This window comes from Ascidia mentula, chromosome 2, assembly GCF_947561715.1.
Source record: "Ascidia mentula chromosome 2, kaAscMent1.1, whole genome shotgun sequence".
Lineage (NCBI taxonomy): Eukaryota > Metazoa > Chordata > Ascidiacea > Phlebobranchia > Ascidiidae > Ascidia > Ascidia mentula.
Window position 1 is genome coordinate 9,157,057 of NC_138567.1, and position 18,145 is coordinate 9,175,201.

The 18,145-nt window shown below is 41.4% G+C and overlaps 4 protein-coding genes across 5 annotated transcripts; 2 read left to right on the forward strand and 2 right to left on the reverse strand.

The window, feature by feature from the left end:
* Nucleotides 1-11: 11 nt before the first annotated feature.
* LOC145888751 (protein nucleotidyltransferase YdiU-like) lies at nt 12-2,031 on the forward strand. The gene is made up of 2 exons (XM_082979580.1): nt 12-409; nt 475-2,031. The coding sequence occupies exons 1-2, from the start codon at nt 66-68 to the stop codon at nt 1,769-1,771; spliced, it is 1,641 nt and encodes a 546-aa protein (XP_082835706.1). The 5' UTR covers nt 12-65; the 3' UTR covers nt 1,772-2,031.
* Nucleotides 2,032-3,390: 1,359 nt separating this feature from the next.
* LOC145888686 (uncharacterized) lies at nt 3,391-7,331 on the forward strand. The gene is made up of 2 exons (XM_082979498.1): nt 3,391-5,404; nt 5,655-7,331. The coding sequence occupies exons 1-2, from the start codon at nt 5,245-5,247 to the stop codon at nt 7,070-7,072; spliced, it is 1,578 nt and encodes a 525-aa protein (XP_082835624.1). The 5' UTR covers nt 3,391-5,244; the 3' UTR covers nt 7,073-7,331.
* Nucleotides 7,332-7,836: 505 nt separating this feature from the next.
* Nucleotides 7,837-14,056, reverse strand: LOC145888646 (transmembrane protein 184B-like). 2 transcript variants are annotated; one of them, XM_082979445.1, is made up of 11 exons: nt 13,891-14,056; nt 13,694-13,807; nt 13,463-13,628; nt 13,305-13,398; nt 12,649-12,724; nt 12,481-12,572; nt 11,909-12,078; nt 11,512-11,712; nt 10,563-10,680; nt 9,993-10,034; nt 9,067-9,209 (listed from the first exon to the last, which is right to left on the reverse strand). In XM_082979445.1, the coding sequence occupies exons 1-11, from the start codon at nt 13,912-13,914 to the stop codon at nt 9,206-9,208; spliced, it is 1,101 nt and encodes a 366-aa protein (XP_082835571.1). In that variant the 5' UTR covers nt 13,915-14,056; the 3' UTR covers nt 9,067-9,205. The 2 variants fall into 2 exon arrangements, with proteins under 2 accessions (XP_082835570.1, XP_082835571.1); XM_082979444.1 differs by lacking the exons at nt 9,993-10,034; nt 10,563-10,680 and having other exon boundaries at nt 7,837-9,209; nt 13,891-14,054.
* A 1,670-nt stretch (nt 14,057-15,726) lies between these two features.
* Nucleotides 15,727-17,730, reverse strand: LOC145889585 (uncharacterized). Its single transcript, XM_082980564.1, has 5 exons — nt 17,557-17,730; nt 16,876-17,500; nt 16,624-16,819; nt 16,382-16,567; nt 15,727-16,122 (listed from the first exon to the last, which is right to left on the reverse strand). Exons 2-5 carry the CDS (start codon nt 17,467-17,469, stop codon nt 16,025-16,027), a joined length of 1,074 nt encoding a protein of 357 aa, XP_082836690.1. The 5' UTR covers nt 17,470-17,500; nt 17,557-17,730; the 3' UTR covers nt 15,727-16,024.
* Between the last annotated feature and the right edge of the window lie 415 nt (nt 17,731-18,145).

An 18,145-nucleotide genomic window follows, 5' to 3' on the forward strand; every position in this document is an offset into this window, starting at 1 on the left:
TGGTGTCTTAAATTACAGGTGTTAAGAGTATGTTAAAGCTTTGATAGCGTTCTGGCGCTGGCTTGATGGCCGCAGGCAGTAAAATTGTTCCAGTGCTTCTGGCGCTGCTATTTTTAGCCGCGTGCTGTGCTGCGAAACTTGTGCCCTTTCCGGAATGGAATTTCAACTGCCAATTGCTGAAAAGCTTGCCCATGGAGGAAAACACAGATAACTACGTACGGCAGGTGCGCGGTTGCGTTTTCTCGAAAGTTCAACCCACTCCATTATCAAATGTGCGCCTCGGTTTGGTTTCTCGCGACGCTGCGGAAGCTTGTCTCGACCTTAATTTCTCAACGGTGCTGACCAGCAACCCGTTCACGCGCTTTGCGGGGGGCAATTCGCTTTTGAACAACGTCAGCTTAGCTCACAGGTAACTCAAAAGAAGGGTTTTGTTCACTCATCTGTCGGACGTTCACTCATCTGTCGCTGTTGCAGATACGGCGGACATCAGTTCGGAGAATGGGCCGGGCAACTTGGTGACGGCCGCGCCCATTTGTTGGGAGAATATACAAACTCGCGCGGTCAACGATGGGAACTCCAGCTCAAGGGCTCGGGGCGCACTCCCTACTCGAGACACGGTGATGGGCGCGCAGTTTTGCGCTCATCTGTTCGCGAATTCTTGTGTAGCGAGGCGATGCATCACCTTGGAGTGCCAACCTCGCGTGCAGCAAGCCTTGTTACGTCAGATGACACTGTGCTGCGCGATCCGCTGTACAACGGAACAGTAGTGGCTGAAAAAACTGCTGTGGTGCTCCGCCTTGCTCCTTCCTGGTTTCGCATCGGCAGCTTAGAAATCCTGGCTCGCAGCGGCGAAATTAAACTCTTAGCTAAGGTGTTGGATTTCGTCATAGAGAATCACTTCAATTCGCTGGGCGAGGCACCCAATCGATACGTTCGTTGGTTCGATGTCGTGCAAAGCCAAACAATCGACATGGTAGTAAAGTGGATGAGTTTGGGATTTGCGCACGGTGTGTGTAATACCGATAACTTCAGCTTGCTGTCCATCACTATCGACTATGGCCCGTTTGGCTTTGTGGACTCGTACGACCCCCTATTCGTACCTAACCTGTCTGATGACGGTGGTCGATATGCTTTGCACAACCAGCCGAACGTTGCGCTGTTCAATCTTTATAAGTTGTTTAAAGCCATTTCGCCGCTTCTCATTTCGACAGAAAAAGACGAAGTTAAAAGGATTTTGAAAACCTTCAACGAGTCGTACCAAGCAAAACTGATGGCGACGTTTCGGCGCAAACTGGGCCTTGTGGACGCGAACGAAGGCGACACAATGCTTGTTGCTGCGCTTTTGCATTTGATGAACGAAACGCGTGCGGATTTTACTATGACCTTTCGTCAGTTGGGCTCTTGGCAACTGAACGAGATCGCTGAGGTGTCAATCCCACGCCATTTGTGGGCTTTGAGTGACCTCAGTAAACACACACTCTTTCCAAACTGGTGCTTGGCCTACTACAAGCGCATAATGGGTGCAGAGCCAGGCTTGACTGATTCCATACGCTGGACGCGTTTGAACGGAGTTAATCCCCGTTACGTGTTAAGGAACTGGATGGCGGAGTTGGCAATCCGAAAGGCCGAAAACGGCGACTTTTCGGAGGCCTGGCGCATCCACATGACCCTGCAAAGGCCGTTCGAAGAACAGGCCACTGCAGAATACAGCGGCTATGCAAGCAGGCCCCCTGTCTGGTCGCAAAAACTTCTAGTTAGTTGCTCTTCGTAGAATAAAATGCATCGTATAATTGGAAAATTAAATGCTGCGTGTTTTGCCTTGGCAGTCTTGAGTTATACCCACAATGTTTAGCGCTTACATGTGGACCAGGCTGTTATTTGTCAAACCTGAATTAAAACACATGCAGGATGCTATGACGCGTTTCACAATGTGAACTACAGCAGCGTGATTATGACGTAGCAGCATTTAATCACACGATTGTATACGTCAGACTTACAGCAGCAAAGCGAACCTTTCCAGTCAAAGGCTCAACGCAACATCATTTGTGTGATCGAAACAGGGTCGCAAATGCGTTCATTTATGGGTACTGTTTTTCCATTGGCATGCACGTCCTTCTTCAGGTCTTAAATAAATGTATTGGCTTTGGTCTTGTTCTATACTGTGACTTTAAACACAACTGGTAGGCTGTCGATCGATTTGCCGTAGCGTCGACCATAATGAGATTATAGCGTGTCACGGATTTCAGCGTTGTATGGGTGCCGAACAAACAAAGGGGTGTGTGCTGCATGCTGCGTTGCGTAATATCCTCTTTAGTTAACCCAATATTGCGTCCTGGGGTCAAACAGGCAAAAGCAGGAAATTGTCTGCCTTGTTATTTTGCTTTGATATACACTCGGCGTTGGTAATGGAATAAGAGGCTATAACGACGAAAATTAATTTTCGTTGTATAAACCAAAACGTCATCAAATAGTCGTAGCACTGACATGACGTGTTACAAAGAAATTGAACACACAGCTCCAACTTTTCGTTTTGATTTTTTGCATAAATCAGTTTCTGCTGAGGCCTTAAACAACCCCAATTCCGCTTTTGTCACATTAAAAATTGCCCTTTTTGCCACACGGGGATCAGAACCCAGATTATTTACTTATACACCATGACTGACGTTGCAAATCGCTCGCCAACATTTGGACCGTTTTTCTTAAAAGTGAGCACTCTTCCGACATCGAGTGGTAAGAAAGTAACTGTTTTCCTAATCCGTTTGAGTGCGCTGTTGACAGTTCAAAATTCAAATTGACCCTTGGTGACGTGGCACGAGGAAAACGATTTCCGTGGAATCATACACTGTATTATCTATTTATTCGCATAACGCACAAAAAAAGTGTACAATTGTTAAACCATAAGTTACATTGTTCGGGTATAACATCATACAATATACTTCCAACCTCCTGGCACAGCTGCACCTGACAGCTGTTTTTTTTCCTTTTTATTTGCAACACAAAAGAGCATGTTCATTTGTTATGGATCAATATGTTAATTCGGTCCGAGCAAAAAAAGCATGCAGTATATACCAGGTCACATGGAGTTTTGTGTTCCGGTAAATTGTACTCGGCAGCACGTATATACCGTGAGCATAGATACTGCGTTGCGAATATGCCACATATACATATATGCACTTCGTTGTTTTCGAAAGTCTTCGTGGTCTTATCTGACGTCGTTTGGTTTCACGGTGCAGTGAACTTTCACGGTCCCTCCTGCGTAAATGTGCACGCTTGACCGGCGATGTGTCGCATTTACGTGAAACGTCGCGTGCCCGACGACGCCCGAACCCTGTGGAACAAACAACAGACCTTAGCAAAATTGGCAGCTTAGGGCTCGCTTGAACATAATCATCTTGTGTTGACAGAAAGGAGACAATATGGGTCTGGAGGCGGCGTTTTCTTCGACTGACTCTGAAAGTATGTTTCGCTCAGGCAAGTTTAGATCTGCTGATCGGCGAGGATGATGAGTGCAGGTGCCGGAAAAAAGCAGTGAGACAATTGAGCCCATGATCCTTGGCCCTTTGCAAAATTCACTTGCTATAAAGCGATTTTAGGTTTACCACTTTAAATCGTCGCGCTAAGTGTTTTTCCATCTGCGGGTTTGCATCTCTTTCCATACGGTCGGGTTTTTGCTTGTGTGAGTTGGATTTGTTAATCATTACATTGCGAGTGATTTCCGGCTAAAAACAGATTCAACATTCCAACTTTTGCGTCAGTTGACATGCAAGCGAAGTTGTTTAATCAACAGTGCAGCAGGGTTGAGGCATGTATCATCGTCACGCAGGCCATATTTATTGCATAATTCATAAGGGAAAAGAGCTTATCTATATGCTGTAAAATAATTTGCCTCACTGGGCTCCACCAGGCATTCTCAGACGATTAAGTTGATCGACCGAATGTTTCAATTACGCAGTACAGCAGGCCCCGAACTAGGCATAAAACTTTACGATTAGGGCGTTTAATTGCCATGTGCGGATTAACATTCGCTTTGGGGTCGATATACGACTCAGTACATAAGCGCATGTGTGTACTGGGTGTTTGTCGGCCAAACACAGCAAGTTGGCATTGAAAAGAATAGGCGGAAAATCAGAAGTTCACCGGCTTCTTCTTTTACAGCCCACCACAAGGTGAGCAGGGACAATTAAATAACTGCATCGCCCCAAGGTTCGAGAACACCGTGCGAAAAGAACGTGCAAAGAGGTGTTATCTCATCGCCGGCAGATCAACGGTCGAAAATGGCGCGAGTTGTTTTCTTATCCTTTCAGTTGTTGACACAGCGCTTGTGGTCGAAAAGTACAAGTCCACTTCACGTAGAGGAGGTCTACCGCGTAGTTATACAGGATTTAGCATGTGTGGAAGGTAGCACGAGGGCAGGAACAGTCGTATTGAACCTACTTTTACGATGGTTACTTAATCTTTAGGCAAAGCATTTTTAACTGTTATAACTTTTGTATTAGACTTCGTTATATTAATGTTTTTATGCCAAACGCAAAGTTCGTAGGAAACGAACGACATAAAATAGCAAAGGTTTGACCATAGGAAATGCCCTACCGTCGGTTTTGAGGTCCTAATTTCTTCAGTTTGAAAACGATGTGATTTATTACATGTAAGCGCTAAAGCGGTTGGGTCGGAGGTTAAAGCTCCTAAACTATTAACATGGCAATCAACTAGACTGTTGCCAACGACGCGACAAAATGCCATACAATTGCCCATAAAGTAACTTTTATGTACCTCGTGTGTTGCATTACTAAGTTGACAACAGTTTGCGACTGCCACAAACTTAAGGAGCACTGGCGCATAAGCAAGTGTATATGACGTTGGGCGGCAAGCCTGCTGTATGATGTAAACAAACAATTTAACAAACAGGATAAAGGAATTTGAGACGATAACATGGTAACTTGCTAAGTTATATGTGGTTGGATGTTTCAGTTATTGAGATATACCACTGGTCAACGACTGGTCAATAAAGGCAGCGGAAGAACGTCGCTTTTGTAAACAGCAATTAGCAAAGTAAACACTTGCAGAGTGTCGGTTTCTTCGCTGAAACAGGCGTTCGGGGGGTTGTTGGAACAAATCGGATTAATCACTAGGGTAACGTCGTGCGCGTGGCGCTACTTGCAGGCGACGCCTCATGTATAAATATTGTATTCCCACCCAGAGTGTTTGTAGGGCGGCGACGTTTTAAAACACCTGCCTTAGGGAAATATGTACGGGTCTGTGAAGTTGAGGTCGAGGAATGCAAACAACAATAATTCCAGCTACGTGACAAGACCGCGCTCCTGGGGCGAATTTCAATCCAAACTTTCCACATTTCAGCGAATATCTGCCCCTGGAACCAATGCCAACGTGGATGTACGGTCGACAGGTAAGCGATTTTACATTAGCATCAGGTTAGCTACTGGGATTATGTCTGAAAATACGCACAACCGCTTTAAGCAGTGATCTGTTGTCTGCAATGATTTTGAATCCTGTACCACCTGTATCATCACGAAAACATTGAAAGGTCTAATCGTGTTTGTCCAATTTTGCAATGAAACAATTTGTTGCGTTAAAACCACATAAATGTATTGGAATACAAATCGAAAAAGAGGTGGAATAATAATAACGCTTTGCAGATGCGAAAACACCACAAGAGGTATCACAGGCTGTACATCACACCCCCAGTGATGAACACAACGCAGCATCCACAAATATAAAGGGACGTCCTGCATCAGAGTCGTCCGTACAAACGCCATTCTTTAAACCGTTTCGGCCATTTGGACAGCGGACATCAAGCAGTGACCTTGATGTAAGCGTCTTCACTCCAAACCTTCCTCCACCCCCAGCCAGCTCGGCCCTTTTGCCGACCGAAAAAGTTGACGACGCCCCGAGCTTGGCATTTGAAGAGGCTTTGGGCGTGAAGCCAGCGGAGCGTGAGGCTGAGGGAATTACTGTTACCGCGGTCGCCGATCGGCTTGCTGATAGTGCAAGCCCGCGCGATCTAGTTTTTGTCGACCCATCCAGAAATGCGAAACCTCCGCCTGAGGGAACGTTGCAAGCTACCGCGAGTCGCTTGTCGGACTCAGCGTATGAGTGCGCTTCTGAAGCGTCAGGGGAAGGCCTTAGTTTAAGTTCCGACATCGGTTTGCCCGAAGACTTGGGGAAGGCAGCAAGCGAAGGCGCCTCGTCGGACGTGTCTTCCATAGTAGACACCGGGTTCTATTCCGTGGAAGAAAAAGAGGCTTTGCAAGGGTCGCCGGATAGGTTGGACTTTCATTTTACCGAAGGTGTGGACATGGAAGATAACAAAGCCCCGGCTGCAGCACCGCGCAAGTCGCGATCGACTGGAATTCCGAAATCTCTGCGCTCGTGTTATAACCACAATTACGTACTTGACGGTGGTGACGTAAGCAGTAAATCGTCCTTGGACTTCACTGATGAAGAGATCTTGTCAGAACGGTCGAGAGATAGCAAATACAGGCCTCATCAGCAGGCCTCAAAACAGCAGGGCAGTGGACTGCCGGTACCGACCAGACGAATGTCCAGCGAGCAGCCGAAGAATCGTGTGTCCACTTCTTCAGAGAGCAGTTTCAAGTCCGAATCAGACGCCAGTTCACAGCCGTCGGTACGAAAAGGAATTCTTCGCAAACCAAAATCAGACCAACATGGGCAACCGGCAAATGGCGAAATCGCGAAGGTCGCAGTTAAAGAACTGGGCTGGAAAGACGATCAAATTGTGGACATTGGCTATTACCCCAATAAGACGATTGGCGATAAAAACAACGGAGTGTCAGCGCACGGCACATGGCCGCGGCGCCAGCAGAAGTCAAGAAAAAAGCAGGGCCAGGAAGAGGCAGAAGAACTGCTCAGGCGATTTCGGGAAACTTCGGACTCTTATCGTCACAAATTCAGGGACGTTTTTGCGGAAACACGCCGCAAAATGGAAGAGGCTGTGTTTGGTTTACGTGTGACTATGGCGAAAAACGGATACAGCGCTCGCTGCTACCAGCCCAAGTTTACAACAACAAACCTGCCACGAGACGCGAAAGCGTGACGCCCACATTCCTGAGCGTTTGTATTGGTGAATGTTTGTTCCAGTGGTTCGGCACGAAAGTTTTTCTCAGAGTTTTGCCGGAACGAAACTGTGGTCGTTCTATACGGTATCTGGCTTAACGCAAGCCACGTTTATTTGGAGATTCATTTTCGCTACACAACTTGTGGATGTTTTTTTGTATTCTTTCGTTTGATTATAAACGATTTTTTGAATGTATGAATTTTACAAATACCGTTGAATTAAATGTGCTTACAGTAAAGAGTGTGTGTAAATTGGAATTAACCCGCAGAACTACGATACGCATCACACCAGTGACAAAATATACCCACAACCCGACCAACCATAAATTCAATACAAATTCTCTATTTGTGACGCAGAGTTAGTGAAAATAAAAATACCCATATACACACGAATGGGTGGTATAAGCAATTAACGGATGAGGTTTCGGTACTTGAAGATGTCCTGACACTTTTGGCCCGTAAGGCATATTTTGTATACGTCACAAGCAAGGTCATCAAGAACACAAACTCAGCTCTTCGAAGAACTGTTTATTAAAGGTCAGTTATTTCAATAGATTTATTCAAGATTTAAATTATTGCAAATCAAGTAATAAATTTTCGAAACTGTACCAAACTACGTCCTAGATGTGCGGTTACATTTACTTTTAAACAAACCACTAAATACTCCGTTAATGAAGTTGCCTCCTGCCAGGAATATTCATAATGCAAAAATACTCATTTAGCAATGCTATTGATTTATTAAAAACTAAATACAATAGACTGAGTGATTCACAATTCCGCTTTTCGTTTCACAAGCAACCACTAAGCGAAGTTTATTTCCATAGTCATAGAATGTCGATCACGACTAAACTCTCAAACCCAGGTTATAAATACATAGGGGGTACACGATCACATGAGCGGAACAAATGTGCAAAATGCAGGTTTTTACATTGGGACGGACGAGATTTTAGACTTGGGACAGAGATTCGCGAACTGAGCAACTATCCACCACAAACAGTCTATTGCACACTCATCGCCGTCAACGATGCATAACGTGAGCTGTCGCATGTTTTACGTCACAATATGCAATGTTACGTCACAGCGCTCAAGTGTGGCGCTGCTCGTTACTGTTACAACGAACAGTGGAAAGAATCTTCGGATACCGGTATAGTATAGCACAATAAAAAAATACGATATAACGATGTGTTGGTAACGAATGCTTAGAAGTGAATATAACGCAATGGTTTGCAATTATAACATAAAATATTTCCTTTTCTGAATACTTATTATCGTATGTATTATGTTGTGAGATATATCATTTGCAGAGGAATGCGAAAGCTCTATTGGATACGTTTGCGGCAACTTACACACACGACATAGGTGGGAAATTTGTACAGGATTATGGAACAACAGCCGCTTGCAAGCTACGATATTGGAAATAATATTACATATGCGAATACACTATAAGTATGCGGGTTAACAAATGCGAAGGTTGACACGCGAAGAGCGAAACACAATAAACGCAAAGCAACAGGCCAGGCACACCGCTTGGGGGCGCTCCAACACACCACAACACCGACGAGCTTTTTGCGCGCGCAGCAATAAAGAAATAGATGCATTCAGTGAAAAAATAAAATCTGATTCAAAACGCGTCGATTTGCTACAGTGGGGTGGGTGTATTACTGGGGTTAACGACTATATCTCATCATCGGAACTGAGCAGGTTAAGTCGTTCGCTCGCGCGCGTGTCCTTCAGGAGATAAGTTGACGCGTTAGAGGGCGCCGAACCTTGTTTGCTTACGCGCGCCGCCAATGACCTCTTGGGTGACGGCCGCGCGTTTGACGTGTGATGACCGTTAGCCCGGGTTGTTTTGGAGTCATCCTCCGGCATAGCGTAGCCGCTTTCCCGTCGAACTCCAACGCGCGAGTATGTCTCCTGATCGCTCGTCTCGTCGTAGTAACTGAGATCGCCGTTCTGTGAGCCCCGACCGTTGCCCAGTCTGTCCACGTGGTTTCCGGTGTGTTGCGTGTAGTCTTGGTATTTGGAGGAGAAATTGTGGATGGCGTCCTGCAGGACATCGCGAGGGTTGATGGTTTCTCGCAGAGAACTGGAGATGCTCTTCATCATGATGCCTTCACCTGCGTATCGCGTTTAACGTAAGACTGGCGCTTGGAAAATGGAGCTTCAGTCAGATTCTGAGAGATGCGAGGTCGTACACATAATTGCCGGTAAAAACGTTTTTTAAAAAACTTCTGTAACGACTGTACCCAGTCTAAATTTGTGACTAAACACTATTAATCACAAAGGTGCTTTTAAGAACAACTAGAAAAATTCATCAACAGTCCATAATGTCTATTGTTCATAAAATCAAAAAGTTCTAAAATTAGAACAGTCGTTCATGCTAATATTGAAAGCAATATTTTGTGAAACATGCAGATTTGTGTTAACCACCAGCATAAAAGCACCAATTGTAACAGACCACCACCCACCAACTTAATAACCAAGTCACCACAAATGTTACAAAGACAATTTAGGCTATGTCATAATGATGATGTGTTTCCCAAACCCAGCAGCGCGGTACCAAAGGCCAACAAATCTCATGGTTCAGATATAACATACAACAACATGCATGTCTACAGTGTAATACATCGTAGCAAAGGTTTTGGTATCGTACAGAGAACAAGTAAGCATATTACACACAGATAACCTCCCATAAAGGAATGGCTATCAGCACCACCACCATCCAATATTTTAACTAAATGAGATGTTTAATATAGGGCTTCTGTTAACAGAAAGTCATTGGAAGGGGAATATGTTTACTACTTTATGACAAACCAAGCATGTAAAAATATGCATCAGAAAAAACTATGCCAGGTTATCAGCTAAATTTGCAATGGATCTAAGTGAAGTTTAATACTCACTCTGCGTTGTTACTAGGGGCAGATTTTGGTGTTTCTGGCACTCTGCAAAACATACAACAGGTGTACACGAAGTACACTAACCATTCATAGCAGGTTTAAGCAGAAGCTTTATTCTTGGTTGAAAACTTGTAAGGGTCACACAATACTTGGCTGTTTTTACTACATTTTTTCCTTAACAGGGTAGTGCATGTAAATGCGGAGGATGTGGTGACAATTTCCTCATATTGTTTGGGTTTTGCAACAGTATCACATGCTGTATTACATATTGTCATAAATATGGCATGCAAACAAAATTTCTTGTAACAAAAAAATAATACAAAGTGGAGTAAAAAAATACATAAGACAAATTTCATGCCACACCCAATCAGCAGAGAAATTACTCAACTGAAAACTGATTTGGGACTTTTATTTATCTTGTGTTAGCAAAAGTGGTCATTGCAAAACAGTACTTTAGACACACCCAGCGCAGGCAAAATATACTAAGGCCTGTTGGTAAGTGCATGTTGCATGTGACTGGGCTCGGCTAGGGGTCTTCGAGTTTGAAACAAGGGCACCAACTACTGGTCATACTTGAGATGGGTGTAATTCTGGTAGGTGGGCGAGAAATTGTGAATTGCATCGTGCACCACATCTGAGGGGTTCACTGTGTCCTTCAGACGCGAAGAGATGGTGTGAGCACTTGTCGACTCTGCAACGACAACGTTAGCTGAGGGACGTGCAAACGACAACGTTGAGCATGCATGATGTGCTGGGTTTGGGCTAAATTCAACGCCACGTTAATCCATGATACGTGAAACGTAGTGCCACAACAGGTGGTAACAGAACACGAATGTCAAGCATGATATGAAAACAATCAACGCCAAAAAAAACGCGCCATTCACGACCACATGCGTGAGGAACAGAAAGGGTTTCAGGTTTGATCGGGCCACCGACATCGTATAGGTGAGGCTGAATGATGTCCTGGCGGCCGAATCGATGGTTAAGTCCACAAACCAATGTGGTTTAAACACTGTGCGCCAAGAAAACAGCCAGTCGCGCAGATGCCACACGGATAATCTCCGATAGTCACATGGCAGCCGCCCAACAAACCAAGGCCGATAAAAACCAATTGGCCCTAACTCACGCCACATACGAGGTTAACACATCGAGGGTCGACTCAACTTGCCGCAATTTGCGAGCACGTGACCTCATGACTATGAAGCGCGTGATTGGCCCACGAGACAAGAGGTGACGTCACGGCGGGTCGATTTAATACCTCCATTGATCAAGAGGCAATTTGGATCACAAGCTAGGTGGTTAACAGTGTCACAACGTAATCGACTTTCCAAGATAACCTACTGATCACAATTACTTGAAACTGGATAGTAAACCAACAAATCAAATCATACAGCAGTAAGTTTCCACACAATGAGGTAATTATTTTGCTGCCCATAACATGCCGTTCAAGCACACACCTCACTCGTCCTTGTCAATTAAAATCAATAAGGTTATTAGGAAAAGCCTAAAGCAGCGAACATACCTCTGTCGGCTTGCTTTTCCTGATAGATCTGATATGGAAATGCATAGCGCAAGGCAATGGCAGCAAAGAACATTTCAATGCAAATAATGAAATTCTGAATTCCTGCTGCAACAGTCCCAGTGCCAAGTTCTTTGTTAGCATCTCCACCCACGCTTACAGGGGTGATAGCCCCACTAGCTTCTAAGACACTCAGCAACACACCTGGTGGAAAACAGACAAATTAACATAGTTTTTAGCTGGAATCACATTGTTGTAAAGGGCTTTTACATGCCCTGAAAAAGAACTAATCAATACTCTTATGTGGTTATGAATATCTATTGGAAATAAATGTGAATGTTATTTCATTGGCACAAAGAGATTGTGAACAAAACGTTCAATGAAAACATCTAAAACCAACCTTGCCAAAATGAAAGAAAAATCACAGACTTAACCACAATGAATTTTAAAACAGGGTCGTAGGGATCGAGCATGTCCTTGGTTGCATAGTAAAACAAAGCAAGAGCAAATAGAGCCAGACTGACGGAAATGTTGTAGATGATAGTCACATACAAGTAACCAGAAGTGACACTGTAACAAAACAGCAATGCTTTAGTTCAAACAAACTGAAACCTAATAAGGTACCAACTGATTGCCAGTCAATGGGATTATGTTTCTATTACAACTGGCATCTGGGTACTGGTATTGGATTTGCCTTTTTGCATCTAGACAGTGTGTATCAAATAAAATTCTTGGCAGCATGTACATGGATGATGAGACAGTCAACAATATGCCTTTATATCAAGACTTTAACCAATTTCCACAATTATTTCCAGAAAGGGCAGCAAAAATGTTGAAATTCTTACCACATAAAACTTATGTGAATGTACATATAATGCTTGTAAAAAAAAACATTATTTGACAGTTAAATTGGCTTTTGTGTTTTTCACCAGATATTTACATGATAAAATTGACAGCATAAATAACTCATACCTGAAATCACCTTCATGATACAAATCATATGACTGGAGTATCAAGGTGATAATAGCCAGGGGGGGCTTTACAATGCAAAATTGAAGGGTAGCCTGGAAAGATAAAGTAAAGCACAGTGACATGATTGATCTAATGTTATGAAAATACCAATAGAAATGTTGACATTACCTGTTTGCAAAAGCGCAAGGTCCCAATTGTATAAGTTCTACCAGCCAGACAACATGTGCATGTAATCCAACTTGTCCTATAGAATAAACAACACAATTTTTTGAAAAAATTCATATACTTTGCCATATTGTCTGGAACTATTAGTAAACATGCATAAAGCACTGCATGAGAGACTTAACTAGTTTGGCTTAAGTTCTGCAGTATATAGAAAATATACTGAAATCACATGAGGTAATATTATGTGGCACTATCCGTAATTGCAAGTTAACTGTAAACTACTAAATAATTCACAATTTTTATAATTACAGTCAAAATTCAGTATTGTTGCAGCATATCAACATCACATGTATATGTAACTGACTAGTAAAGCTATAAGTTAAACAATTATGTAACCTAAAAGTCAGTAATGGTTTTGTGTTTCTTTTGGGCCTCACAAATGGCAACAGATCAACAAGCATGACTTCATATTAATACCAAAGCATTTACAGCAAAATTTGTCCATTGTTGAACCAAAGCTGTTAAAACTTCTACAGTAACCATCAGAGGCTCTGATGTAGAAGTTACTGTAGAAGTTTTCTGATTCAGAGCCATATGTTTATGAAAGAAAAAAATGCAACAAATTGACTTTTATGCCACTGCCCTGACACACCACCCACCTCATTGGCTTCCCTCTTATTTCAGCCATTATTGCACTTTCACCGCCCAAATATCCTTCATAGCAAAGGCTCAGAAAATTGTATATCACAAATGCTGTAAAAATATGCCATTAAGGTTGTTGTAATCAAATAAAAATTAGAAACTTAAATATATCTACCTTCGTAGCAGTTTCTGATGGTATCCAAATAAATGTAAAAATTATTCGTATTAAACAGCATCAGACTCAGCCAGGAATCAAAACTATAAATTGGCACAAACATTAGAATGCGAACAATCCATCTTTGCTCGGCTGGCACTGTATAAAATCTCAGATGTTTATATATCTGTAAAATAAAATGGTAAGGGATCAAATTAATAATTGGACACAAATTTAATGCTTTAAGCTTACATGATGACATGTTATTAGTATAGCTGCCCATGTAAATATTCCAGAAACTGCTTGACATGCAACAGTCTGCATAAACACCAGTGAAGTGCTTTCAAGGGGTACTGTTGTCGCATTCTGTAAATAAAATAACTTTTAATCAAATGTCGGTTATGATTAACTTGCTTCTATGTTTTTAAACTATTTACAAACTTACTTACCTCAACGGTTGAATTGTTCGACATGTTTTGTGGTTATACTTCCTGGAAAAAAACAAATACTCGCTCACTCAATCAGTTACTGTCACAACATGCCCCGACCCAAAACTTAGTAAGAAACACTAGAAGACAACAACGAAAAATAACAGTTTACTGTACAGGAAAGAACTACATTCTCCTTAAACAAACTATAAAAGACCAACTAACGAGAATTCTTGGACCAATGACGTCAACCTGTAAACATAGAATTGCCAAATCGTCATCTCACTAGGGTCACGTGACGTATGCTACAGAGATCATACGCATATACAAGTTTACAGTACCACGTTTACTAATGATTGTCAAAATCTTCCCGGACATGTTGGCATTTTACTTTTTAAAATCTGCACCTGGATAAAATGTTAAAAATTTATGCAGTTGTTCTATGCAGTGCGTCAGTGATTCCTCACAAACGTAATTATTAGTTTTGCGCAATTCCGTCTCTGTGATGTCACAGACGCAATCCAAGTTATTAGAGCCATCACAAAACGTGGTTTATTTTTGTCGTGTCTGCTGTGAACTTAAAGGCAAGTTGTGTCTGTTGTGTTTTGCAAGGAACTATAATTATTGCAGTTGATCGAAAAATATCATTCAATAACTCGAATCAGCTTGTTTGCTATGGCACCGACGGATCAGTCGTGGATTGCGTTGATGTGTTTCAATTGCGATAAGCTAACTATTGCGACCCGCGAAACCGTATAGTTTGGAAAACCCTGCCTAGAATTGTGATGTATGTAAAGTTGCAGGAAAACGACGCTTGCGAAGGCAAAAGTGTAGGGTCGCGCAGCTGAGTCTTTGTTTGTCCTCCTTCTGGCACTATTTATCAAATCCCGGGTTTCCCACTTCCCGAAAAACATCCAAAACTATAGAAAAACAGGTATTATCGCTTTATTGATGTGAAAGTTTGTCCTGAAAATTGCAGTTTCACGCAGCAGATGAGTTGTCGAAAACGATTAAAGAGTTCGCAGAGCCAAAAATGTGCTTGAAAATACGATTTGAAATATTCTGACCTTCCAGGGTGTGCTAGATATAAACACAACATCAGAAAATAACGAATGTATAAATTGTACAAAGTTGCAACTCTCCACAGCAGTACTATACCAATGGGAATATAGAAAATACAATCTGGCAATTATTGCTCGCTGTGGATGGGTTTGCAACCTGTTTTATTCGTACTGCATGTACGAAGCATCCTCAAATTATGGCCAATCATTGTTTTTCTGTAGCGGCCGGGCAGTTTTGGAACCCCCTGGTCTAGAATGGTTATAATTTATTTCCGCTGATTGCAACACTAAATGGTGTATTTTATGGTTATCCGATGCTGGTGTTTTTCATCCAAAAACCGATTTTTTTTATGAAAAGTACTACAATTCCGATACTGATGAAAGTAGGCCTTCTGCGTAGGTACATACAAAACTTGAAGTTTCGTATGATCACTTTACGCTATATTTGATGCTGCAAAACTTTTAACCTGAAATCCACAAGTGCACTTGTCTACAAGACGTTCAAAATAGCGTTTGTTTGCTTTAGTGTTGAAAACAAAATGGCATGTACACATGCAAACAATTGTTTTTAGTTGCAATACCATGCAATGGCAGATACGTGTACATGCCTTCGTATGATCGTAAATTTCTTGTGTCCAATGCGTACTGTTCAAAATCTCGGCGCCGGACAGAATTATCGTCGGTCAAAGTTTTGTCAACTGGGATCTGCTAATGCTTTCTTGCATTCTTTTGTAGGTTACTCAATACCACAACTAACTTACCAAAAGGCGAACATTCCAGAGTTTTTTTTGTTGGAAACTTTTGTCAAACGGAAACACAAATACGTTCGTACAAATGCACATAGAACTAGAACGTTGAAAGTTACGATTGTCTCGTCAGCAACGCGTGTTGTAATTTTGCGCAACCCGTCTGTCGCGAGAATACAAAACGTACTTCTCATTTCACTTTCCACAAGCAACGCCTTTTTTCCGCTGTGTCCGTATGGGTCCTGATATGGCATCGATTCCAATCCGATAACTACATCAAAGTTTCGATATCGGATTTTTAGTATATTCCAACAAGGACATTGCTGTGGATTTTTTTATTGCATGGGTTTAATCAATTGCGATTCTATTGTTTTCATACTGTTCAATCTTTCGGTTAATTTTTGATTCTAATTGCTGCATAAACATCTGCTTATCCTCAGGAATATCTACATATAAAGTATACAAAATGATTTGTTTGTGTATGGGTGTAATGAATACTCCATGTCTTATTTAATATATATTACGAATAAATTGATAGATTGTCAAAACATGAAACTTTTATGTGTGATACAAAAATATTTTACTAAATTCAACACTGTTTAATGCAAATTCATTGAAAACCTACCCAATTAAAGACAAAAAGTAATGTTTAAAAATGGTGGATTTATTGATAACTACATAATATAGACAAGAACAATAGTTTACCATGTTCTTCAACAGCATTTGTTGCAACTCTCAACATATTGTGTGGGAGTGGTGATGAACAGACATGGGCCAAATACTGTTTGAGCTTTATTGCCTCAACTAAGCTTAACTTTTGCTTTTCGTCTTGATATTCTAACAAAATGAATTTCATGGCATTGTGTAAACATCTTCTCAAATCTCTTGAAGCTGAAAAAATGTTTGTTAAATACAGTCACAAAAATAAAAAACAAACCACTTTTTACCACGGCCTTTAAAAAATAGGGCCATGTCCACAGCTGCAAGTATTTGAGTGCCTTTGAAAGATGACACAAAAAATTCCTCATCAACTGATAAGTTTTCCAAATGTAGTAGAAGCACTTGGTGCAAGTCTTTCATTAAAGGTTCTTTAGAACGAACAATTTTCAGAGATCGAAGGGCTCTAGTGCACATGGCCACATCCTGCAATATATGTACCACATCTTAAACTTGGTTTAAGAGTTAACATATGTACGTACCCTTGGAAAAAAGTAGTTTATCCTTGTTTGTATTGTTTTAATAACATGTTGCAAAGAACAGCTTGAAGGTGGAATACCCAATCGCACCAAAACATTGAAGAGAAATGCCAACTGAATCGATTTCAAATAAAAAGACGTCTTCAAAGTTCTCTCAATTAACAAATGAAAGCGAGTGTCACTTAAAACTTCAACCGGACATATAAAGTGTTGTGTCCTAATTTCTGAAACAAAGTTTTTGGGTGCAACAAGGCTATGAATCCGGCTGATACATAAAAATGCGATGTCGGGAGGTTGATCGGATTGCTCCAAATTTAAAAATAGTTCTAAGACAGCATCAGCATCCATGCAACTTAGTAGTTCAGTTTTGAGTGGATCAGGCTCCTCAATTTGCAATGGTTTCAGATAGAACAACTCTCTATGTGCATTATCCAACAAACCTTGAATGGTTTTGGTACCATAAAATGCACTAGGGATGAATACCAAAGTTGGTTTGCACAGAAAAGCATGTTTAACAGAATGTTTTGAAAGATGATGTGCTTGTTTGCAATAAAAGCCTGAAATTGCCTTTACCAATGTGTGGACTTTTTGCTGCATTTCCTTTTCACGTGCACAGGCGAAGTGCAACCTAAAAGAAAAAAAAACTTTTTTATATATTAATAAAATGTATACATATATACTTACAATGTATTAAGCAGTGTCTAATCGTTTTTTTGTTTCATTGAGTTTTTTTTTCAAAAAATCACGTTTTGCTTGAAGCCACTTTCTTCGAATATTGCCAAATTGGTATCCAGCTACAAATCCAACAACAAAGCATGCAACAGAACAAACAACCAACTGAATGTCTCTAGTTTGGCCCATTCTGAAAAATATGGAATGGCCCAATGTTAATCAATGCACACAATCCAATGTTACAAGACAATAATTTACCATGTGCATAACATGATATGCTGTAACTGCAACTAAATTGTAAGAATCCAAATTACATGTTTGATTTTTTCAAACAACAACATAAAGTGCTTTATCAAGCCACAATACGTCCATTAAACTGCGATTACGTAACGTGTATTTGGTCAAATTTATGTTTAATGTTAATTTCTTTCGAATGTTTTTTTGAACAACAGATGAACTGGCACAAGGTGTACGAAATTCTCCTTCATTCAACTTTTGAAAAACGATATCTAAAAATCATGTCGTAAATAAAACGGCATAGCGTTTTGCAAAACAGAACCCCAGTAGCAATAAAAGATATCCCAACCAGTTCGGTTATTGA

Coding starts and splice junctions, on each gene's coding strand:
- LOC145888646 (XM_082979444.1), bottom strand. CDS start 13,914: ATGTCGAACAATTCAACCGTTGAG. Junction 12,725..13,304: donor ATAAGAGGGAAGCCAATGAG/GTGGGTGGTGTG, acceptor TTTATTCTATAG/GACAAGTTGGATTACATGCA. Junction 12,079..12,480: donor TATCATGAAGGTGATTTCAG/GTATGAGTTATT, acceptor GTTTTGTTACAG/TGTCACTTCTGGTTACTTGT.
- LOC145889585 (XM_082980564.1), bottom strand. CDS start 17,469: ATGCAGCAAAAAGTCCACACATTGGTAAAGGCAATTTCAGGCTTTTAT. Junction 16,820..16,875: donor TAAACTACTTTTTTCCAAGG/GTACGTACATAT, acceptor CATATATTGCAG/GATGTGGCCATGTGCACTAG. Junction 16,123..16,381: donor AAATGCTGTTGAAGAACATG/GTAAACTATTGT, acceptor CTTTATATGTAG/ATATTCCTGAGGATAAGCAG.
- LOC145888686 (XM_082979498.1), top strand. CDS start 5,245: ATGTACGGGTCTGTGAAGTTGAGGTCGAGGAATGCAAACAACAATAAT. Junction 5,405..5,654: donor CGTGGATGTACGGTCGACAG/GTAAGCGATTTT, acceptor AACGCTTTGCAG/ATGCGAAAACACCACAAGAG.
- LOC145888751 (XM_082979580.1), top strand. CDS start 66: ATGGCCGCAGGCAGTAAAATTGTTCCAGTGCTTCTGGCGCTGCTATTT. Junction 410..474: donor AACGTCAGCTTAGCTCACAG/GTAACTCAAAAG, acceptor TCGCTGTTGCAG/ATACGGCGGACATCAGTTCG.